This window comes from Coregonus clupeaformis, chromosome 16, assembly GCF_020615455.1.
Source record: "Coregonus clupeaformis isolate EN_2021a chromosome 16, ASM2061545v1, whole genome shotgun sequence".
Taxonomy (NCBI): domain Eukaryota; kingdom Metazoa; phylum Chordata; class Actinopteri; order Salmoniformes; family Salmonidae; genus Coregonus; species Coregonus clupeaformis.
Window position 1 is genome coordinate 50,261,947 of NC_059207.1, and position 24,861 is coordinate 50,286,807.

General features: G+C 42.8%; 1 protein-coding gene across 3 annotated transcripts in view; it reads left to right on the forward strand.

Moving 5' to 3' along the window:
* LOC121585063 (dual specificity testis-specific protein kinase 2) overlaps nt 1–22,322 on the forward strand; it is a 33,519-nt gene extending 11,197 nt beyond the window's left edge. For 2 of the 3 annotated variants that reach the window (XM_041901408.2, XM_041901409.2), the window contains 8 exons: nt 2,927–3,135; nt 4,312–4,433; nt 8,588–8,636; nt 10,135–10,284; nt 18,782–18,955; nt 19,114–19,197; nt 19,412–19,498; nt 20,265–22,322. In XM_041901408.2, coding sequence (XP_041757342.1) covers nt 2,927–3,135; nt 4,312–4,433; nt 8,588–8,636; nt 10,135–10,284; nt 18,782–18,955; nt 19,114–19,197; nt 19,412–19,498; nt 20,265–20,381 — 992 coding nt within the window. In that variant the 3' untranslated portion in view covers nt 20,382–22,322. The remainder of the gene's footprint in view (nt 1–2,926; nt 3,136–4,311; nt 4,434–8,587; nt 8,637–10,134; nt 10,285–18,781; nt 18,956–19,113; nt 19,198–19,411; nt 19,499–20,264) is intronic. The other variant, XM_041901410.2, reaches the window with a different exon arrangement.
* Nucleotides 22,323–24,861: the final 2,539 nt, after the last annotated feature.

Consider the following 24,861-nt stretch of genomic DNA (forward strand, 5'->3'; position numbering starts at 1 on the left):
ACAGAAAACTTGAGCGTGCATAACCCAAAGTCAATACTTTGTAGAGCCACCTTTTGCAGCAATTACAGCTGAAAGTCTGTTGGGGTATGTCTCTATAAGCTTGGCACATCTAGCCACTGGGATTTTTGCCCATTCTTCAAGGCAAAACTACTCCAGCTCCTTCAAGTTGAATGGGTTCCGCTGGTGTACAGCAATCTTTAAGTCATACCACAGATTCTCAATTGGATTGAGGTCTGGGCTTTGACTAGGCCATTCCAAGACATTTAAATATTTCCCCTTAAACCACTCAAGTGTTGCTTTAGCATTATGCTTAGGGTCATTGTCCTGCTGGAAGGTGAACCTCCATCCCAGTCTCAAATCTCTGGAAGACTGAAACATGTTTCCCTCAAGAATTTCCCTGTATTTAGCGCCATCCATAATTCCTTCAATTCTGACCAGTTTCCCAGTCCCTGCCGATGAAAAACATCCCCAAAGCATATGATGCTGCCTCCACAATGCTTCACTGTGGGGATGGTGTTCTCGGGGTGATGAGAGGTGTTGGGTTTGCGCCAGACATATTGTTTCCTTGATGGCCAAAAAGCTTTTAGTATCATCTGACCAGAGTACCTTCTTCCATATGTTTGGGGAGTCTCCCACATGCCTTTTGGCGAACACCAAATGTGTTTGCTTATTTTTTTCTTTAAGCAATGGCTTTTTTTCTGGCCACTCTTCCGTAAAGCCCAGCTCTGTGGAGTGTACGGCTTGACAGATACTCCAATCTCCGCTGTGGAGCTTTGCAGCTCCTTCAGCGTTATCTTTGGTCTCTTTGTTGCTTGATTAATGCCCTCCTTGCCTGGTCTGTGAGTTTTGGTGGGCGGCCCTCTCTTGGCAGGTTTGTTGTGGAGCCATATTCTTTCAATTTTTTAATAATGGATTTAAAGGTGCTCCGTGGGATGTTCGAAGTTTCAGATATTTTTTTATAACCCAACCCTGATCTGTACTTCTCCACAACTTTGTCCCTGACCTGTTTGGAGAGCTCCTTGGTCTTCATGGTGCCGCTTGCTTGGTGGTGCCCCTTGCTTAGTGGTGTTGCAGACTCTGGGGCCTTTCAGAACAGGTGTATATATATATACTGAGATCATGTGACAGATCATGTGACACTTAGATTGCACACAGGTGGACTTTATTTAACTAATTATGTGACTTCTGAAGATAATTGTTTGCACCGGATCTTATTTAGGGGCTTCATAGCAAAGGGGGTGAATGCATATGCACGCACCACTTTTCCGTTATTAATTTTTTATTAATTTTTTTCACTTCACCAATTTGGACTATTTTGTGTATGTCCATTACATGAAATCCAAATAAAAATCAATTTAAATTACAGGTTGTAATGCAACAAAATAGGAAAAACGCCAAGGGGGATGAATACTTTTGCAAGGCACTGTATTGTGGGTTGTCAGTGAGAGACATGATAAGGCTGCACTGTAAGCGTTTTCTCTGACAGCCAGTTGGGCTAGGGTGGTGGTGGTGGGGGTGCAGTTTAGCTGAATATGCTGTGATTGTTTGTGCACGCCTGTGGCTGTGAAGACAATGGCAGCATGTGTGTGTGCTAGCTTTTCTCCCATGCTGAATAATACCATGGTGGGGTTGATTCCCACTTGATTGTCAAAGCCCTGCCAATTGTGTCAGCGTGTCAGTCCGTGCTGTTCACTGTTGTCATTGTCAGGACCGAGTTTGTTGTTGTCCTGGAAAACAAACTCCCACTGCCCTTAACTATGTTCCCCCAATACCGGAAGTCAAGTTAAGATAACCTATTTTAAGTAAGATGTAGTGATGTGCTTAGAGGCTTATGATTGTCCAGTGGGTGAATGTTATACTTGTAAAATAAACGTTGTTTGATTCAATAGACTGTATGTGTGTTGTAAGGGAAGGACAGTTCTGTATGTTATAAACCATATAATGTCTGTGCCACACAGCATAGGAGCCTGTCCTACTGCTATAAAAACAAACAATGACAGTGTGGTTTGGTTTGCTGCACAAGCTTCCTGTTCGAGGTTCTCTTCTCAGCTACAGTTTCCTGTATCAAGTGATTCCAATAATTTGTGTTTGATGTCTGATAAGGGCTTGGTACAAGAAGGCCTCAAAACCTTAAAGGACTCCTTAAGGAAAGAATCACATATTGAAATTTATAAATAAAGCAATTGAGGAACATAATCTTATGAGAAAAAGCTGGTTACAAATTAATAAATCATCAAAAGAACACATTTTACTTTCAAATGTCTCCCCCTCATCCTGTGAGTGGACTACATGTCCCACTCATTTCATCTCATTAAAATGAATAGAACCCCTCTCCATCTTTCTTGTTATGATTAGCCAGGAGGGAAAACAAGTCACTTGACTAGAGTATGCTACACTGGACAGTCTCTCACCTGCATTGACCAGGCCTGCTACACTCTATTTTAAGGAACCATTATTCATGCCTCTTTGTTTCACTCCATAAAGGGAAGGCATAAAGGGTAGGCACTTTCCCTCCTATCTAGCTAACGAGTGTGCGATTTAATTATTGTGTTCTTGTCTGCTCTGTCTTTCACCCACTGTACTTTATTTCTGCACGGGGTTATTTGGGGGTTTTGCAGACTCTTTGTTTGACAGCCATTCTTTCAATGTAATCTGTCACAGAGGTGAGGGGTGTGACTAACGTGTGGGTGTGTGTATGTATGTGTGTGTGCGTGTGTGTGTGTATGTGTGTGTATGTGTGTGTATGTGTGTATGTGTGTGTGTGTGTGTGTGTGTGTGCGTGTGTGTGCGTGTGTGTGTATGTGTGTGTGTGTGTGTATGTGTGTGTGTGAGTGTGTGTGTGTGTGTGTGTGTGTGTGTGTGCGTGCGTGTGTGTGTATGCATGCGTGCATCTTCATGTTCGTGTGTGTGTGTTTGTGTACCCTAGCAGACATCACTCCCCACTCCAGGATGTGTGACTGTGACGTGGACGTGTCCTCGGAGCCCAACAGCCCCACGCTCTACGGCGAGTCCTCTGACAAATACTACCATGTGGACCGCTGGCAGAAGCTCCGCACTGCCGTCCGCAAGCTGGAGTTCTGGGAGAACTTCACAGCCGAGCTCATTGGAAGCGGCTTCTTCTCCAAAGTCTACAAGGTTCCTGTTCCCTCCCTAGCCATCTGTATTGAACGTAGCATATATTACCTATATAGTGCACTACTTTTGACCAGAGCCCTAGGGGTGCCATTTGGGACGCATTAGGACAAAGAATGCTTTGTGTTGGATCTAATTGGGACATACAGTAGTTGCCATTACACGATTAGTTTACACTCCATCATGGATGCCTGAGAAATGGTACCCAACTGTGCTTCAGCTAACATAACTTCCCCAATCTGCACTCTGTACAGAAGCAGAGCAAATGGAGGAGTAACATGGCATGCATTTAGATTTTGAAGTGGAATGGGCCTGGGGAGAAAGACAGATGGGATGATTACAGAGTTAATCTATTAGTATACTAGATTTGAACACTGGATGTTCTGAGTAGAGAGAACACTGCTGGAGATAATACTGGCCATCAATATGTTTTATGTTATGTGATGATTTAATCATATTAAGCTATTAATAGAATTGAGCAGTGCCAGTGAGATGGTAAGGTAATACGTCAGAGGGACTGAGTGGAGGTCACTGTAAAACCATGGGGGCTGTTCCGAATTAAAATTAGGGCAGTGTTAATTAATGGCGGTGTTAATGAATTTACTTGCAAAAACAGCTCCTTTCAGACAGACACCTAACAGTTTTTTTTGTACAGGTTTCATGACTAAGTCTTGAGCAGGTATTTTAGTGGTTAAAGGCCCAGTGCAGTCAAAAACTGGATTTACCTGTGTTTTATACATATTTCCACACTATAAGGTTGGAATAGTACTGTGAGATTGTGAAAATTATGATAATGCCCTTTTAGTGTAAGAGCTATTTGAAAAAATCGCCTGAAATTTCAGTCTGCTTTGGTGGATTGGAGTTCTGGCCTTCCATGGTGACATCACCATGCTGTAAAATAGTTAATAATAGACCAATAACAAAGAGAGTTCCAAACCTCTCTGCCAATAACAGCAAATGTTCTGTTTTTCCCTCCCCACTCGGACCACTCCCAGACAGTTCTGGCAAAATTCTTGCTTATGAAATTGCTCTTTGCTGAGAAGCTATTTTTGTTTATTTTAATTGAAAACAATCAAAGTAAGGTACTTAATTGTTGCCCAGAATTATTTGAAATTGAGATTGAAAAAAAAACAGCTGCATTGGACCTTTAATCTGTAAACCCTTGTCTGTTTCTCTCAGGTGATTCACAGTACGACTCGTAAGGTGATGGTGGTGAAGATATATAAGAATGATGTGGACCAGGATAGCATCGTGCGTGAGATCAGCCTACTGCAGAAACTCTCCCATCCCAACATAGTCAGGTATTAGTCAGTTACTCACTTATACATTTTGGTATATGTCCTTATTGATACCAATTGGAATGCAGGGAAGGTTTGCTTTGTCTACTATGTGGTGCAGTCAATGGCACAGGAACATAATAGCCTAGTAGTCACAAAGGTAAATTACCCCTCTGAAGTGGTTACATAAGCTGTGAAGGCATAGTTTCAGGTGGAGATTATGAAGTGCACCACAGAATCATGGCATACCTTTCCTGCATTCCAGTCCATAATATAGTATATTATACTGTATACTGTATTTACATACTTATATACTGTATATTATGTTGTACACGCTCAGAAATGTACCTTAAAAGTGCCAATAGTGTACCTTAGGGGACAAGGTAGTACAGGCACGAAAGCGTACCTTTGGAAAGGGTACAAATCTGCCTGTTTAGGGTACCACCACAGTGACGAAGCCGTTTGTTCCTTTTAAATGGCAAACATTGGGTGTATGTACCAACAACAAAAAAAGGGTATTGTTTTAACACTGTAGGGTGTAAAGCCTTATTTGCATATTTCCCAGGGTGCCTTTCAAGTGCATTTTAGAGTTTACCCCATCTGTGGTCTGAAACTGTTGGTTTGCAGGCCAAATCAGGCAAGGAACATTATGCTGTCTTGTAAAGTGATATGTAATTCCTATTGAAATACAGGCAGAGTTAGGATATCCCTAAATTGGAACTTTTAATCACCCAGATGATGCATTTAGAATGACTGCCAAGGTAGGGAAAATGTATAAATGAGACTACCTAAACCATCTAAACGGGAACAACCATCTCAGTAACAGGTGCAATAAGTCCAACTAACAGATTGGATTAGTTTCGAAAAAGATATGTCATTTATCTTTGTGTAGCATAAGTTCAATCAATCAATGTGCATGCAAAAAACACACATATTGAAACAAACAATTCTAAAAATCTAACTACAATAGAGCATGCTGGGAAATATGATAATGATTGCAATAGTTTTTGAGAGTGTGTGATGATTGTACCTTTATATTCAAAATATTGGGTACAAAAATGTACCATTATACTAGATTCTTCGCACATGTACCCTAAATGTACCGAACAGGTACCTCTGAAGGTACATTAGGTGTATTTTGATGTTTTTGAACCCCAGGGAACAATACTGTACCCTAACCATACCCTTTTTATCTGAGAGTATATATTGTATATATATATATATTTTGGACTGGAATGTAGCGGAGGTACGGGTATGCTGCTGAGTCTGTGAGGCGCAGTCATGGGCACAGCAGGAGGCGTACAATAACACCTTGTCACGTAGGCCCACTCTACCGCTATGAGAAGTGGTTACATAAGGTGTGAAGGAATAGTGTTTGTCCAAGCAATCTTATTAGCCTTTTCGCAAGGTCACAGTATCAGAGGGAATCAAACAGCGCAGTGTATCTGCTGATGTCAGAACATAGAGAGTCAGTGATAATGCAATATGTACCTGGCACAGACAGGTCATCCATCCCTCTGTGAGTGGGCACTACTCAAACAATGATGTGAAAACATAGCCTTCCTCAGACACAGTGGGTGAATCCCAAATGGCACCCTATTACCTACATAGTGCACTTTTTTTTTTACCAGAGCCCATAGGGTGCCATTTGGGACGCACTCACTGTGTTTGAGGAAGGCAATGTTCTCAGGCTCCGACGTCAGAGCACTATAATAAAATGGAGACTGACTTGTTCATGTCATTGGTAATAACCTTTCAGTGAAGGATGGAGTTTTTAGGATGTTAATCTCGGCAGCCCAGGCGAGTTTCTCGACATTTTGTCTGTCCACAGGAGACTACCCAGCAAACTGGGAACATTCCCAGGCCATTAGCTAACATTGCTGTGAAGTTAGGGTTCGAGCAACATTAGAATGATAACGTCCCACAAACTTTCAAAGAATGTTATTTATCACCAAATATTATTTCAAAGTAAACTTTTGAATTGAAATTTCCTTGGAATGTTCTCTTAACATTCACTAACATGTTGTTCACAACATCTGTAATAACTACCACAGAACATTCCCCTAAGGTTCTTATTAGGTTGCCAGGGAATGTAATAATACAATGTTCCTGTAATATTCTTCAACATTCTGCTGCAACAAAATGTGGGAGCAATGAAAGTAGTTCTGAGGAAACATTACAGGAACGTTCTGCTAATGTTGAAGGATATGTTATCCTAAACAACATGCAGCGAACATCCCCGCAAGACTGTCATATAGTTATAGTGTGTTGTTATGTCATGATTGTTCCAGTGACTTTCCCTGAACATACTGTACTTCAGCAATACAATGTTGGAGCAATAGAAGATGTTCTGAGAAAACAGTCCTGGAATATTCAACTAATGTTGATAGAGATATTACTACAAACACCTATAACAACAAAAAAGAAACATTCCGTCAAATTATTCTGTAATGTTATGACATATGATGTTCCAATAATGTTCGGAAAACATACTTCAATGATATTGGAAGTAGTTCTGAAACATTGCTGCAATGTTCTGCGAATATTGATGTGTAGTGTTACATTATTATATGAAGTTGTGAAATGTTTAAACAAATGGCATTTCAATCTTCTTACGTCATGATATTTGATAAGGATATTGTCCAAACATAGTAGGCTGCGTTTAGACAGGCAGCCCAATTCTGATTTTCTTTTCACTAACTGGTCTTTCAATCAATCATATCAGCTCTGAAAAAGATCTGATGTGAAAAGATCTGATGTGATTGGTCAAAAGACCAATTAGTGGAAAAAATATCAGATTTGGGCTGCCTTTCTAAACGCAGCCCATGTCTGCTGTGCCACCAGGATCCTTATGTTTCAAGTGGATTTCCCTTTGCACTGAAATGCTTAAATTATTCATCAAACTATGGCTAAATGTCTTAGTACCTATGCACATCTATGTACACCTCACCACTATCTGTCAGGCAATAATTTAACATAATTTCTGAAATCAAGTGCGTAGGGAAAATAAAAGTCAAAACATCCCAATTTTAGGCTATATAAAGAAGATTGTCAGAGTAAGAAATAACAGAGGATGATTCATTTTCTAGCTTTAGTCATCCTCTCTTTTGCAAAGACAAAGACCACAAGCTGGAAATCAGAATAAAGGTGTGAACAGCTATATATTTGTGTAAATCCCATCCCAGTGGTGCAGTGGATTAATTCCAAGGATAACACTCAAAAGTTCGATCCGAGCTTGCGACTATCTACAAAATACGGTAAAACTATGTTTGTACAATCAATGTGTAATAAACTTCAAAAACCGTATATGTTTTTACAAGAATTGTTCTACAAACAAATTCCTCAAAAGTAAGATAGCACTAACACATTAAAAAAACTCCATGGACGTTTGAAAACTTCATTTGATCATTCTAGGAATAAGAACATTGAGGGAATGTGTTGTGCACCCTGATACAAACATTGCAAGAATGTCATCACAACTGGACATATTTTGTGTTTTGGGAACCTATATCCAAAATACTATATATCCATTTTAAGAAATGTTGGCAAATTAATTAATTAACTTAAAAACGGGAAGCATAGAAATAGTGCACATAGAACATATCTATCGCTTCTTAGACTTGCTTTTAATGAGAATGACAGATCGATAACTCACATTTCTATATGAATTTGGTCAGGTCGCTTAAAAAGTTACATATTGCAGCTTTAAATGTTTTAGGAACTTCAAAAGAAAATAAAAAAAAATTCTGTTAACATTCTTGCAACATCAGAGAAATGTTTTGTCCACCCTAATACCAACATTGTATAATCATCAACACAACTGGACATATTTTTTGAACTTATATTATTATAACTTTTAGGGGAAATGTTCTTACACCTTTCCCACAACTTAATTAAATGTTCTGGGAACACTCACAGAACCAGGTTTGCTGGGTAGGTTGTTGATGAATATCTGTCTCAGCTGGTCCTCGAAAATTAATTAACCCCTGATCATCTTATGTACCCTTACTGTATAAATTTTATACAGTAATGAGCTGGGAGACAGATAGTGTGAAGACCGAAGGGGCCGGGATCCGATCGCATATGTACCAACCGCTCAACCATCCTCAAGCACATAAATTGTATATTCTAACTGTCATTATGTTTCCACATTATAATTCTGTTGTCATTCATTCTAGGTATCTGGGGATCTGTGTGAAGGAAGATAAACTCTACCCTATTTTAGAGGTGATTGTTACTTTCTCCACCTTGGATTGATGACGTGTTCACACTAGTGAGATAAGTGAGGAGACACACTAATGTCTATTTCTGAGACATGTACGTATGTACACTATTATATACAAAAGTATGTGTACACCACTTGAAATTAGTGGATTTGGCTATTTCAGCCACACCTGTTGCTGACAGGTGTATAAAACCGAGCACACAGCCATGCAACCTCCATAGACAAACATTGGCAGTAGAATGGCCTTTCTAAAGAGCTCAGTGACTTTCAACGTAGCACTGTCATAGGATGCCACCTTTCCAACAAGTCAGTTCGCCAAATCTCTGCCCTGCTAGAGCTGCCCTGGTCAACTGTAAGTGCTGTTATTGTGAAGTGGAAACGTCTAGGAGCAACAATGGCTCAGCTGCGAAGTGGTAGCTCACAGAACGGGACTGCCGAATGCTGAGGCGCGTAGCGCGTAAAAATTGTCTGTCCTCGGTTGCAACACTCACTACGAGTTCCAAACTGCTTCTGGAAGCAACATCAGCACAAGAACTGTTCGTCTGGAGCTTCATGAAATGGGTTTCCATGTCCGAGCAGCCGCACACAAGCCTAAGATCACCATGATCAATGCCAAGCGTCGGCTGGAGTAGTGTAAAGCTTGCCGCCAAAGGACTCTGGAGCAGTGGAAACGCGTTCTCTGGAGTTATGAATCACGCTTCACCATCTGGTAGTCCGACGGACTAATTTGGGTTTGGCGGATGCCAGGAGAACTCTACAGCATACAATGACATTCTAGACGATTCTGTGCTTCCAACTTTGTGGCAACAGTTTGGGGAAGGCCCATTCCTGTTTCAGCATGACAATGCCCCTGTGCACAAAGTTAGGTCCATACAGAAATGGTTTGTTGAGATCAGTATGGAAGAACTTGACTGGCCTGCACAGAGCCCTGACCTCAACCCCATCGAACACCTTTGGGATGAATTGGAACGCTGACTGCGAGCCAGGCCTAATCGGCCAACATCAGTGCCCGACCTCACTAATGCTCTTGTGGCTGAATGGAAGCAAGTCCCCGCAGCAAATTTCCAACATCTAGTGGAAAGCCTTCCCAGAAGAGTGGAGCAAAGGGAAGACCAACTCTATATTAATGCCAATGATTTTGGAATGAGATGTTCGACGAGCAGGTGTCCACATAATTTTGGTTATGTAGTGAATATAAGGTTGGGTTGTGTGTCTGTGTAAGTGAGCCCCTCCATCTGGGAAAATATGGCCTGCAGCGGCCAAAACATGTTTTTTGTTTTCAATAAAGAAGCAGTTTTATCAACTTCCAAGAATTTCCTCTTCACTTCAGTTTGCTTCTCAATTCATGCACATTGGTTGGAGAGTAAGGTAGTGGCAGTGTTCCTTTACTTTTGAACTTAACCCTCATTTCCAGGTCTGTTTTAGTATGTGAGGCTGATTGGTCTTTTGGGCTGTTCTCAGTATGTTAGTAGGGGCTGATGGGGTGTCTATCTGTTGCAGTATGTGAGTGGGGGCTGTCTGGAGGAGCTGTTAGCCAGGAAGGATGTGTCTCTGTGCTGGAGGGAGAAGGTGGACCTGGCCTGTGACATCACCAGGGGAATGATCTACCTGCACTACAAGAACATCTACCACAGGGACCTCAACTCCAAGGTACAGTAGACCAGGGACCTCAACTCCAAGGTACAGTAGACCAGGGACCTCAACTCCAAGGTACAGTAAACCAGGGACCTCAACTCCAAGGTACAGTAGACCAGGGACCTCAACTCCAAGGTACAGTAGACCAGGGACCTCAACTCCAAGGTACAGTAGACCAGGGACCTCAACTCCAAGGTACAGTAGACCAGGGACCTCAACTCCAAGGTACAGTAGACCAGGGACCTCAACTCCAAGGTACAGTAGACCAGGGACGTCACTGAAAAAAAGGAAAACCCCAAGCATATCTAATTGTAGATTATTGTAACTCTTTATGTACAGGAAAAGTAGGAAGGTCCACACTCAGGAAAAACAGTAGGGGTTGTCACATCAATCAATCAATTTTTCAATTTTATTTTATATAGCCCTTCTTACATCAGCTAATATCTCGAAGTGCTGTACAGAAACCCAGCCTAAAACCCCAAACAGCTAGTAATGCAGGTGTAGAAGCACGGTGGCTAGGAAAAACTCCCTAGAAAGGCGAAAACCTAGGAAGAAACCTAGAGAGGAACCAGGCTATGAGGGGTGGCCAGTCCTCTTCTGGCTGTGCCGGGTGAAGATTATAACAGAACCATGCCAAGATGTTCAAAAATGTTCATAAGTGACAAGCATGGTCAAATAATAATCAGGAATAAATCTCAGTTGGCTTTTCATAGCCGATCATTAAGAGTTGAAAACAGCAGGTCTGGGACAGGTAGGGGTTCCATAACCGCAGGCAGAACAGTTGAAACTGGAATAGCAGCAAGGCCAGGCGGACTGGGGACAGCAAGGAGTCACCACGGCCGGTAGTCCCGACGTATGGTCCTAGGGCTCAGGTCTCTCAGTTGGCTTTTCATAGCCGATCATTAAGAGTTGAAAACAGCAGGTCTGGGACAGGTAGGGGTTTCGTAACCGCAGGCAGAACAGTTGAAACTGGAATAGCAGCAAGGCCAGGCGGACTGGGGACAGCAAGGTGTCATCATGCCCGGTAGTCCTGACGTATGGTCCTAGGGCTCAGGTTCTCAGAGAGAAAGAGAGAACGAGAGAATTAGAGAGAGCATACTTAAATTCACACAGGACACTGGATAAGACAGGAGAAGTACTCCAGGTATAACCAACTAACCCCAGCCCCCGACACATAAACTACTGCAGCATAAATACTGGAGGCTGAGACAGGAGCGGTCCGGAGACACTGTGGCCCCATCTGAAGAAACCACGGACAGGGCCAAACAGGAAGGATATAACCCCACCCACTCTGCCAAAGCACAGCCCCCGCACCACTAGAGGGATATCCTCAACCACCAACTTACAATCCTGAGACAAGGCCGAGTATAGCCCACAGAGGTCTCCACCACAGCACAAACCAAGGGGGGGCGCCAACCCAGACAGGAAGATCACGTCAGTAACTCAACCCACTCAAGTGACGCACCCCTCCCAGGGACGGCATGAAAGAGCACCAGCAAGCCAGTGACTCAGCCCCTGCAACAGGGTTAGAGGCAGAGAACCCCAGTGGAGAGGGGAACCGGCCTGGCAGAGACAGCAAGGGCTGTTCGTTGCTCCAGAGCCTTTCCGTTCACCTTCACACTCCTGGGCCAGACTACACTCAATCATATGACCTACTGAAGAGATAAGTCTTCAGTAAAGACTTAAAGGTTGAGACCGAGTCTGCGTCTCTCACATGGGTAGGCAGACTGTTCCATAAAAATGGAGATCTATAGGAGAAAGCCCTGCCTCCCGCTGTTTGCTTAGAAATTCTAGGGACAATTAGGAGGCCTGCGTCTTGTGACCGTAGCGTGCACGTATTGGTATGTACGGCAGGACCAACTCGGAAAGATAGGTAGGAGCAAGCCCATGTAACGCTTTATAGGTTAACAGTAAAACCTTGAAATCAGCCCTTGCCTTAACAGGAAGCCAGTGTAGGGAAGCTAGCACTGGAGTAATATGATCAAATTTCTTGGTTCTAGTCAGGATTCTAGCAGCCGTATTTAGCACTAACTGAAGTTTATTTAGTGCTTTATCCGGGTAGCCGGAAAATAGAGCATTGCAGTAGTCTAACCTAGAAGTAACAAATGCATGGATTAATTTTTCTGCATCATTTTTGGACAGAAAATTTCTGATTTTTGCAATGTTACGTAGATGGAAAAAAGCTGTCCTTGAAACAGTCTTGATATGTTCGTCAAAAGAGAGATCAGGGTCAAGAGTAACGCCAAGGTCCTTCACAGTTTTATTTGAGACGACTTTACAACCATCAAGATGAATTGTCAGATTTAACAGAAGATCTCTTTGTTTCTTGGGACCTAGAACAAGCATCTCTGTTTTGTCCGAGTTTAAAAGTAAAAAGTTTTCAGCCATCCACTTCCTTATGTCTGAAACACAGGCTTCTAGCGAGGGCAATTTTGGGGCTTCACCATGTTTCATTGAAATGTACAGCTGTGTGTCATCCGCATAGCAGTGAAAGTTAACATTATGTTTTCGAATAACATCCCCAAGAGGTAAAATATATAGTGAAAACAATAGTGGTCCTAAAACGGAACCTTGAGGAACACCGAAATGTACAGTTGATTTGTCGGAGGACAGACCATTCACAGAGACAAACTGATATCTTTCCGACAGGTAAGATCTAAACCAATAATGGCAGGAATGGAGGAGGTCTTTATCCTAATAAGATTGCTAGGGTGAACACCGCCATGTTTAGTTTTGCCCAACCTAGGTCGAGGCACAGACACAGTCTCAATGGGTATGGCTGAGCTGACTACACTGACTATGCTATTGGCAGACTCCACTAAGCTGGCAGGTTGGCTAACAGCCTGCTGCCTGGCCTGCACCCTATTTCACTGTGGGGCTAGAGGAGTTAGAGCCCTATCTATGTTGGTAGATAAGAGGAGAGCACCCCTCCAGCTAGGATGGAGTCCGTCACTCCTCAGCAGGTCAGGCTTGGTCCTGTTTGTGGGTGAGTCCCAGAAAGAGGGCCAATTATCCACAAATGTTATCTTTGGGAGGGGCAGAAAACAGTTTTCAACCAGCGATTGAGTGCTGAGACTCTGCTGTAGAGCTCGGTCACTTCCCCTAACTGGGAGGGGGCCAGAGACAATTACTCGATGCCGACACATCTTTCTAGCTAATTTACACACTGAAGCTATGTTGCACTTGGTGACCTCTGACTGTTTCATCCTAACATCGTTGGTGCCGACGTGGATAACAATATCTCTATACTCTCTACACTCGCCAGTTTTAGCTTTAGCCAGCACCATCTTTAGATTAGCCTTAACGTCGGTAGCCCTGCCCCCTGGTAAACAGTGTATGATCGCTGGGTGATTCGTTTTAAGTCTAATACTGCGGGTAATGGAGTCGCCAATGACTAGGGTTTTCAATTTGTCAGAGCTAATGGTGGGAGCCTTCGGCCTCAGACCCCGTAACGGGAGGAGTAGAGACAAGAGAAGACTCAGACTCAGACTCCGACTCGCTACATAATGGGGAAAACCGGTTGAAGGTTTCTGTCGGCTGAATGAGCGACACCGGTTGAGCATTCCAACAGTATTTCCCTCCAGAAGCCATGAGAAAGTTGTCCGCCAGCGGGACTGTGCGGGGGGATTTATACTAACGTTACTGTCTGTACTTACTGGTGGCACAGACGCTGTTTCTTCCTTTCCTACACTGAAATTACCCTTGCCTAACGATTGCGTCTGAAGCTGGGCTTGTAGCACAGCTATTCTCGCCGTAAGGCGATCGTTCTCCTGTATATTATGAGTACAGCGACTGCAATTAGAAGACATCATGTTAATGTTACTACTTAGCTTCGGCTGTTGAAGATGTTGACGAACCATGTCCAGATAAAGCGTCCGGAGTGAAAAAAGTTGAATAAGGGAAAAAAGTTGCGATGGAAAAATGGAAAATAAAGTAAAATTGGCAGCTAAAACGCACAGGAAAATGACTCTTCTGTCTCGGGATAAAACGTCCGGGGTGAAAAAGTTTAACGAAAAAAGATGAGTGAGGACAAAACTAAAAAGTTGGTAAATTTGTTGAACACAGAGATTGATTAAACGTTTATTAAAAGTAAAACGTGAATAGTTTGGCAGGTAGCCAAGTAGCAACAAACAGCACAGCAGCACGGAGACAATGCTGTGTCTGAATTGGCATCCTATTCCTTATATAGTGCACTACTCTTGGTCTGGCTACAGCCACTGACTGCTCTCCTTGACATCAGGAAAACCCCTACTCTTACGTCAAATGTTTGCAACATCAGTGCTGTGGCATAATGTAGTGATCCCATTGGCTGGTCACCCTTGTAAAAGAGGTCTCCTGATCTCAATGAGACTTCCTGAGTAAATAAAGGTGAAATAAATAGTTTTTTGCTGTTGTGGACAATGCAGGATAAGGTTGAATTGAGGCTCATTCAGTAGTCAGACTGAAGCTGAGGATAACTCTCTCCCATGTGGAGAAGACAGCAGCGTAGACACATCATTTGACTCTCTCTACCGGTTGCCAGGTTCCACAGAAGTGCAGGTCAGACATGTTATGCAGAGGAGCCGAGCAAAAGGCACAGTCCATTGTCATGTTAATGTACTCCCACTCTGAGCGGTGTTACTGTACACTCACACAGACATGTACACACACAGGAACGCACACACACACAGGGTTGGGGAGTAACTGATTACTTCATGGATTACTTTTAAATTCAGAAAGGATGTTTGCGAGAGAAAAAAAATACATTATGACACCTTTCTGTTTTCTCAATGACATTCAATTCAGCATCAAATTGACCACAAGTCAGAGACCACTATGATGACACATTAAATGCATTTCATGGACCCCTTTTGTCTTCTTCTAGTGCCTCTTAAGGGGAAAGTAATCTGATTACTTTGTTGAGTTTGGATAATCCAAAAGTTACGTTACTGATTACAATTTTGGACAGATAATCAGTAACCGTAACAAACTACATTTAGAAAGTAACCTACCCAACTCTGCGCATACACACACACACTCACACACGCAGGCAGGCACAAACACACACACACATACACACACACACATCCAGACAGTCTCGCTTAGTCTGGGAAAGTAGGGTCAGTGAGCAGTGAATCAATAGTGGAAGCCCACCACCCATCCTCTCCCTGTCCCTCCACTCTCTCTCTCTTCCCCTGACCAAGTTTTTACAGCGACCCCTCTTTCTCTTCCTCGCTGCTCTAACCCTGGGAACACTGATGGTGACACTGACGTGTTCCATACTGACATTTAGCACGTCACCCAGAGAGACAATCCATTTGGCTCTGGTCTCAATGGTGACATTTTACCGGAAACTAATTGGTGTTTCTGCAACATAATACTGTTGTTTTTCCCCCCTAGACCCCCCACCGGTATCATTAGAGTTGGCACTAGGATGCAAACATCTATCTTATGACCAACAAACAATTGCTTTCTTCACAATTACAGAGTCTTTCAAAAGAGCACTGGAAGGATGTATGACAGAAGTATATAGACAAGACAAGGCATCTTCTCATGTGCAGTCTATTTCAATCGTGAAAGAAGGGACTTCGTCCCTATAAATAACATAGGATCCAAGCTAGACATGCAAGGTCATTTATTACGTCCAATAAGACATGTGCAGTGTATTTTCTGAAGAGGTAATTTTGGGTTAAATCCATTACTGTTTCAGTTAGAGACATGAGGTTTGGCTGCATAGTGCAGGTCTTCTGACATCTCTCCTGTAGAAGCAGTCATTACCAGGGTAAGGAAAGGCATGGTGGATGTAATTGCAAACATAGATCATTTTAGTGAGCTTTACAAGAGTAACTGGAATCCAGAGTTAGCTCTGAAGGTCTTGCTGTGAAGGTCTTGCTGTGAGTCCCAAATTGCACCCTATCCACTATAGTGCACTACTGAGATCATAGGGCTCTGATCAAAAGTAATTCACTGTATATGGAATAGGGTGCCATTTGGGACAGAGCCTTGGTTGCAGTTTAGGCCAATTCCTCAGAGTTCCAGTGGCACAGCCTTTTTTTATTTTCCATCAAACTCTCCATTCTAGATCTGTTACTTTCTTTGGCTCTGAGGTGAGGGCCCATGCTAAATTTAGCGGTCAGTTCTGGTGCTTGGAGCGATCTCCAGATAGCCCAATAATCACAGGCTACTGAATGGAAACGCTGGAGCGGGAGAGAGGGCCTGTGGCTCCCTCCATAATGGGATCCAGATGCTTAGGAGACGTCAGCCAGCAGGGCCCTCCCTCACTCCCTCCCTCCGCCTGTTTTCCCTCATCAGCAGTTCCTGCTCTGCTCCACACCCCTGTCTGCTTGCCTCTCTGCCTGACTCTCTTTCTCTTTCTCTCTGCCTGCCTGTCTGTCTGCCTCTCTACACCCTAACCTCTCTGCCTGCCTGTCTCTCGGCCTGTCTGCCTTTCTGCCCTGCTTGCTTGTCTCCCTGTCTGCCTGCCTATATTTCTGTCTGTCTGCTTGCCTGCCCTGCCTGACTGTCTCTTTGCCTGCCGGCCTGTCTCACTGCTTGCCTGTCTCTCTGCCTGCCTGTCTACCTCTCTTTCTGCCAGTCTGTCTGCCGGCCTGTCTCACTGCTTGTCTGTCTCTCTGCCTGCCCGTCTACCTGTCTTTCTGCCAGTCTGTCTGCTTGCCTGTCTGCCTGCATGCTTGTTGCCTGCTTGCCTCTCTTCCTGACTCTCTCTCTACCTCTGTCTGTCTACCTGTAAGCCTGCCTGCCTGTTTCTCTACCTGTCAGCCTTCCTACCTGCCTGCCTCTTTACCTGCTCGACTTATGTAACCACTCCACTATCTTAGGTCCTCTAGAGTAGCTTACCTACTGTTACTGAGCCCAGGCCCCAGTCATCTCCCTGGTGCTCTCTCCACACTTACAATAAACAGTCTACTATGGTAATCACCAACCAAACACACAGTTGGGCTTTGTTCTCTGTAAGCATAGATGCCAAAGCAGGTGGATTATCTCCTCTGTAGCCCATCAGCAGAGCCCAGGTCAGGACTGAATCAATTAGCATGGCGGGGAGGTGATGAGTGCAGACTCCATTGAGTCAGGCTATTTAGGAGTGTCTGGTCTGGCTGTCTGTATGTAGGGTATCCCCTTCATAACGGCTTCGTCCCAAATGGCACCCTATTTCCTACAAAGTGCTCTACTTTTGACCAGAGCCCTATGGGGCACATACAGTTATATCTGCTTACACTATGGAGAGAATTAAGAGTTGTGCCATGACATGTCTGTCATCACGTTTTCTCAGCTTTCAAACCGCCTGATTTGATTTGCTCAGGTAGTTAAAGCAGTGAGTGCATCAAGTAGACCCACATACAGGTGTAATGTTGAACACATCAGGTTGAGGATCATGTGTGAGATTCCAAGGCAGAGAATGTTCAGTTGAGTTGCCTGTATATTCAGACACTTTCACTTTACTCAATATGTTGTTACAGTATGATAGAGCTTTATTATTGCTGTGATTGTACTTTAACAGTGTTACACTACCCTCTGCTGGCTAGCAGATGTCATAACAGAAATGCGAATGGTGGCAGCACTACTGTAGGGAAAAAAAGGACTGAATGAAATCTCCTAAATATGACATGTTGTTTATTTGACTGGATCTCACCATGTCATGTTGAAATGTTTTGGCATACTGTTGTGTATTGTGGAAAATCATATTCGATATAGTATATTGATAGATGTTATTGGTATATTGTGGACTGCCCTCTTCAATTCAAACCACAGGTTATCAATGGGGTTCAAGTCCAGAGACTGAGATAGACATTGCAAAATGATTTTGTGCCATTTCTTTGTGGATTTTGTTGTGTGCTTGGGGGTCATTGTCTTGCTGGGAGATCCACTTGTGGCCAAGTTTCAGCCTCCTGGCAGAAGCAACCAGGTTTTTTGGCTAAAATGTCTTGGTACTTTGTAGAGCTCATGATGCCATTGACCTTAATTTGGGCCCCAGGACCAGTGGACGCAAAATAGCCTCATAACAACAAATATCCACCACCATATTTTACAGTAGGCATGAGGTTTATTTCTGCATATGCATCTTTCTTTTGACACCAAAGCCACTGCTGTTGTGTGTGGACAAAGACCTATATTTTCGCCTCATATGACCACCTGGTTCCAATCCAAGTGCCAATGCCGTTTATCAAACTCCAGGCGTTTACATTTGTTGGTTGCTCTTAATAAAGGCTTTTTGCTTCCAACGTGCTTATTGGAAAGGAGGTGGCGTCTAATTGTAGTTTAAGGGACTAGGTGACCCAGAGATGCGAGCCTAACACTGTTTAGCTTTTCTGGCGGCTCTGGTGGCTCGTTGTGGCCCAACGCCCTATTAAGACACTTTATGTTGGTGTTTCCTTTATTTTGGCAGTTACCTGTAGCTCAGTATTTGTATTATTTGTTTAATACAGTCCTTTTTGCTCATCTTTATCAAGGGTGCCAATCATTTTGAAGGTGACTATATATATACTAACATGATTTCTTATGTCTGTCTCTGCAGAACTGTCTGATCCGTGTGACGGCGCGGGGCAGGGAGGCCCTGGTCACAGACTTTGGCCTGGCCAGAGAGGTGGTTGAGCTGCCAGTTAAAGACCCAGAGAGGAAGCTCTCCCTGGTGGGATCTGCCTTCTGGATGGCCCCGGAGATGCTGCGCGGGGAACCCTACGACCGCAAGGTACACATGTCACCAAGACCCTTCATTGGATAAGATGTGGTTAAGAACACTCTGTGGAGGCTAATGGAAAGATTTCTTATTTCTTAAAGTTTTCTCGTAGTTGGAACACAGCTCATTGTTGGTTGGATGATTGGTATGTGGTTCTGTGTTTTCATCAGGTGGACGTATTCTCCTTTGGGATTGTACTCTGTGAAATACTGGCAAGGATCCCTGCAGATCCAGAGATTCTACCAAGAACCCAGGTAAAGCTCAACTCTGTATTCACCTTATCTATGACCATAAGTGAAAAACCTTTGTTAATTTTGACACACACTCACACAAACACCCATACTGTATGGAGCTGCATGAGACATACAGTACTAGACATAGATCCAGGTTTTCTGCCATGTACACTCTGTGGAAGCTCTGCCGTATGCACCATGTGTAATGTCTGCTGTGCATGTGCGTGTTTGACAGGACTACGGCCTGAATGTGAGTGCATTTAGGGAGCTGGCGAGCGGGTGTCCTCAGCGCGTGTTGGAGCTGGCAGCCAGCTGCTGTCTGGTGAGAAGACACATTACAGTATACTTTACAGTACAGTTCATTGCTGCTTACAGATACAGTATACTTTACTGTACAGTTAATGGCTGCTTACAGATACAGTATACTTTACTGTACAGTTCATGGCTGCTTACAGATATAGTATACTTTACTGTACAGTTCATGGCTGCTTACAGATACAGTATACTTTACTGTACAGTTCATGGCTGCTTACAGATACAGTATACTTTACTGTACAGTTCATGGCTGCTTACAGATACAGTATACTTTACTGTACAGTTCATGGCTGCTTACAGATACAGTATACTTTACAGTACAGTTCAAGACTGCTTAAAGATACAGTATACTTTACAGTACAGTTCATGGCTGCTTACAGACACAGTATACTTTACTGTAGTAGATACAGAAATAGATATCATAACTTTACTGTAGTAAACGGTACATGGCTGCTTACAGCCTGATGACCAGTAGAGAGCCCTAGCTATGTGTAAACTTAAATGGAAAGTCAACATTTATTTGTCTCTGGTCTGGTGCCAGACAAACTTCATCTATCAGAAGTAGTATTTCAGGACCCATATTCACAAAGCAGTAGGAGTGCTGATCTAGGATCAGGTCCTCCCTGTCCAAAATATCTCATTTATCTTAAAGACAAGACTGATCCTATATCAGCACTCCTACTCTGAGACGGTTTGTGGATACAGGCCCTGATGTTGTTTTAAACCCCAGACAAGGCCCGGTGCTGATCCATATGTTTCCTCTGTGTGTTCAGATGGAGTCCTTCAGGAGACCGGCATTCATAGAGCTGCTGGATGAACTGGGGGAGATCGCTGAGACTCTGGAACCGCCCCCTAACCCGCCTCCTAACTCAGAGCAGACCACTGGGTGAGCAGCCTGGGCTGGCCTGGCCGAAGCCCTGCCCACTCATCTATCCTGAGGAGGACTGGAGGACTTGGGACTTTGGACCAAGTTCTGTACTTATATATGGGCTGAATCCCAAATGGCACCCTATTCCTTGTATAGTGTACTACTTTTGACCAGGGCCCTGGGTTCTGGTCAAAAGTAGTACACTATACAAGGAATATGGTGCCATTTAGGACACAACAATAGACAGCTATACAGGGCCAGGGGACAGAGGCACAACAGTTCCCCAGGATGACCTCTCTATAGGGGCTGACCTCTATGTCTGTGCCTACCTACACTGCACCCAAACTGCACCTACTGATGTGTAGGTAGGTGGATCTACAACTTTCAAATTAGACTGGTGGATTGATGGATGGAATAGACTATATGTGTCTTCTTGAAGAGAGGGTTTCTTTGGAAGCTGGAATGCTTTACTTAACCAGTTGACATATTTTGTGTACAGTTGAATATTTCACCTAGGGTGATAGCAGTTGGGCATAATTATGTTTAGAGGCATGTCTTACCTTATTTCAACGTTCTTAATCTTTCCGTAAATTCATCTAATATTTCTGCTTTTTGTTTTAGTTTGTGTTGTTGTTTATGTTGATGACAGTATTTTGTGTTGATGATACAGACATTAATCTGTTGATTTCTTTCCTTCCCCCGTTGTTTTCTATTGTCTTTCTAATTATATTTTTTATTTTTTATTCAACTCTACGTAAATGATCAGACGCTAGAGAGACGTCATTCACAGCTCCATGTCACCTCTTTTCAGACATGAAATTGCCTCTGTCAGTTCAGTTAGCTGAGCTGTGAATAGAGCTGTTGTTGTTCACAGCCTACAAGGAGCTCAACAAAGACATCCCCACAGCCCTGATTCTGACCTTCTGCCATCAGTTCAGCTAGCTAGCACAATACAGACGGCAGGCTGATACCAGTGGGTGGGTACACAATGTAACAGAGTTTGATTCGTAACCTCACACCTCAGCTTGAAATGTCTCTACTCGTGCTATCAAATTGATACCTTTTCTATAGGGTAATTGGCTACTGTTGAGCAAACACAGTGACACTTTACATTCAGTGGATAGGTCTAACATTAGCGACAGTACAGTAATATCAATTCATTGTCCCCGAGCTCACTCTAACTGGCCGAAGATCTTATTTCAATAGATCTGTATATTTTGTTCTTATATACAGTGTGACACTTCTTGTCCTTAGCATGTTTAATCATCGGTCCTATTTATTTATTTATTTTTCCACTTTTTGCAATCTACTTGTGCATATTTATATTCAGGCATCTACAGTACCAGGTATTACTTTTGATATCCAATATCCAATCTGATATTTCTTGTCAATGAATAACGTGGCTCTAAATCTTGCCCATAGTTGCCCATAGTTTTTAACCTAAATGTAAAAAGTGCTGACACGTAGGAAATTCAGCCTATAACAACTGCTGTGAGAACTTTCCAGTGAAGTCAATGCTCTTGCCAAGCAACCAGTATTTACCAGTGAATGTGTGCTAATCTCAATCTGATTAGAGTAGAGACAAAACCAGTCAGCTGCTGTAGGAACATTGCAAATATTTTATTAGCTTTTTGACGTTGTAAAAAAGTATATTTTTATTGAGCTATTGTTTCAAAAAAATATATAAAATAATATTCCAAATTAAACAATCTAGACATTCCTCCTGCCATATAACTTTTTAGAATGGTATTTTTTTTTTTATCCCCTCCCCCTGCTCTGCCAAATCTTTGTGATATTCTATGAAGGAAAGTCTTACTTTATTTTGACTTTGTGTGCCATTACTCTGAAAAGCTAAGTACATTTGTAAAAAATGAAAAACAGGCATTAAAAGAAAAAAAGTTATATTTGAAACATGTACATGTATTTTACAAATGAATTGCTTCTTTCAATAAAGGTTTTTCAGTACAGGGTAAGATTGAGGTGTGTTTGGCATAGATTGGATCTTACATCATCAATGGCGGTCTAGGTCCAGGATTGTAACTACTGTATAACAACCTTGTTGGGGGTCAGAAGTGGCTTTGCTTTCATGTTTGGTTACCTGGGCAACTCCCCACCTCCTCAGGTGTTCTTGACCATGCTAATCAGATTTCAGACTGGCTCTAAGCTCTTTGAAGCTTGGTCATTGGCATAGTTAATTTACTAAGTGATTATGATTATCATGTAGTGTACATAACATCTTTATCTGAAACATCTGGGTTGGCAGGTAGCTTAGTGGTTAAGAGTGTTGTGCCAGTAACCAAAAGGTTGCTGGTTCTAATCCCCGAGCCGACTAGGTGAAAAATCTGTTGCTGTGCCCTTGAGCAAGGCACTTAACCCTAATTGATCCTGTAAGTCGCTCTGGATAAGAGCGTCTGCTAAATGACAAAAAATTATAATAATTATAATAATGTTCAAAGGAAATTAAATGCAAAACGTTTTGAAACTGAAATTAGCTAGCATTCTGTACTTGTTCAGGTGGTACCTCCCTGCCTACTGAACATGATCCTAGTTCCTGGTCTGGTTGTTCACTTCCTGTTGTGTGAACAAACAAGCTGCATCCCTCTATAGTGCACTACCTTCGACCAGAGCCCCATGGGCCGTGGTCCTATGGGCGGTTGTCAAAAGTAGTGCACTATAGAGGGAATAGGGTGCCAATGTGTGAACAATCACGAAGTCATACGAGGCTCCTTTTCTCTCCAGGTGAGCTGTTATGAAGAGGTCATGTTAGTGTCACCCTTGGGAAGAGGCAGCTGTGCTGTCAGAGATGCCCATCATTCAGATGGATGTCCTGGTCTTCACCTCTCACTCGCTCACCCACACAGCTTGTGTCTCTTTCAAAATTACAATAATGAATAGATCTATACTGATGAATTATGCAGGACTGTTTCTTGCTGATGGTTTTGTCTGATGAAGCTTTGTTCCCTGCACACAATGTAAGGGCTCTGGCCCTTGAGATCAAGGCTTTCATCCCTTTCCTCTCATACAGTGTATTAGGAGCTGTTGTTGTTGATTATATCTGTGTGGTGTTAACCTGAGCAATAACACAATCTGATAGGAACCAGAATCCACTGGGACCACTGGGTTTCTCTGTCACAGAGGTTTGGTTTAATTAGCACAGTGTTGCATGGGGAAATGCATGATGGTGTTTAAGAAACATGATTCGTTAGGATGATCTGTTCCCTAATCACTTTGTATTTCATTCAGGCTGTTATATAACGCTTGACTGTACTTCTGTTAAGTATTAGCAGCACAGGAGGTTTTTGGCACCTTAATTGGGCAGGACAGGCTCGTGGTAATGGCATGGTTTGATGCCATTCCATTAGCTCCGTTCCAGCCATTATTATGAGCCGTTCTCCCCTCAGCAGTCTCCACTGAGTAGCAGGTATGGGAGTGTTGTGTAGTCATTAGTAGTAGTTTACCCAAAATTCAAGTACTGCATTATGTATTGACTTAAATTGCCCACCAGGTTGCAGTGTTTTGTAAAACATGTTTTAAAAGACCACATTTTTGATAGCTTTTCTCCTGGGAATAAGGGCCTTACTTGGTTGCTTCTGTTCAGTTTTTTTCTTCTTCCCTCTAGTCATTTATAGCAGGGAAGTATAGTATAACTCTTGTGAAATAGTAGTGCATCAAATTTAAACCCCTTGTTTCCGTGCAAATGAGCTTTCACACAAATATGTTTACTGGTCATATTGTTTGGCTAAAAATGCCTTCATTCAACAATAGCTTCACTGTTGTTCCCCTTTTAGCTTCTACTGGTGTTCCTCTGTGGTTTAAGGATGATGTCACTCCATTTATTGCACGTAAGTGGGTCTTTGTGAGGTTGTCCCTTGTGTGACTGTGGTGAGCCGATGCGGTAATTGTTTGCACAGCAAATATCTTCTTTTTTTTCTGCAGAGGGTTGAATAATTAAACACTAGTAGGCAATATCTCTTATTTTATTAGATTGTGCTGAGCACAAAGAACACTGGTACCATGGGTATATGGGGAGGTGTGATTCTACTTAGGAAACACTGCACACAACAATCTCCACAAACTAACGGCATAGATTCATAATATCCCCCAAATAAACCATAAAGGTGAGTTGAAACCTTTTTTTAATACGCATTGCACAAATATGTGTGCCAAAGCACAACCTGAACTGTTTTTACGCTGCACAGGGAATACACTTGTGTTTGAACTTAATAGGGCTAAGACTGGGCAGATACAGTAGAGTGAGTTTCTTGGTTTCAGTAAATCGACCAAAGCTTAATCACCACTTGAGATTGAACAGGCACTGCAGCAGTCACTTAGCATACTGAACCAAGTAAGCATTGGTATAAATATAATGTAGGCTATTGAACTGTGCATGTGTTGTGTGTGTGTGTGTGTGTGTGTGTGTGTGTGTGTGTGTGTGTGTGTGTGTGTTGATGTGTGTGCATGTATATATGTACAGTAAGTGTGAATGTGGTAGCTAGCGCATG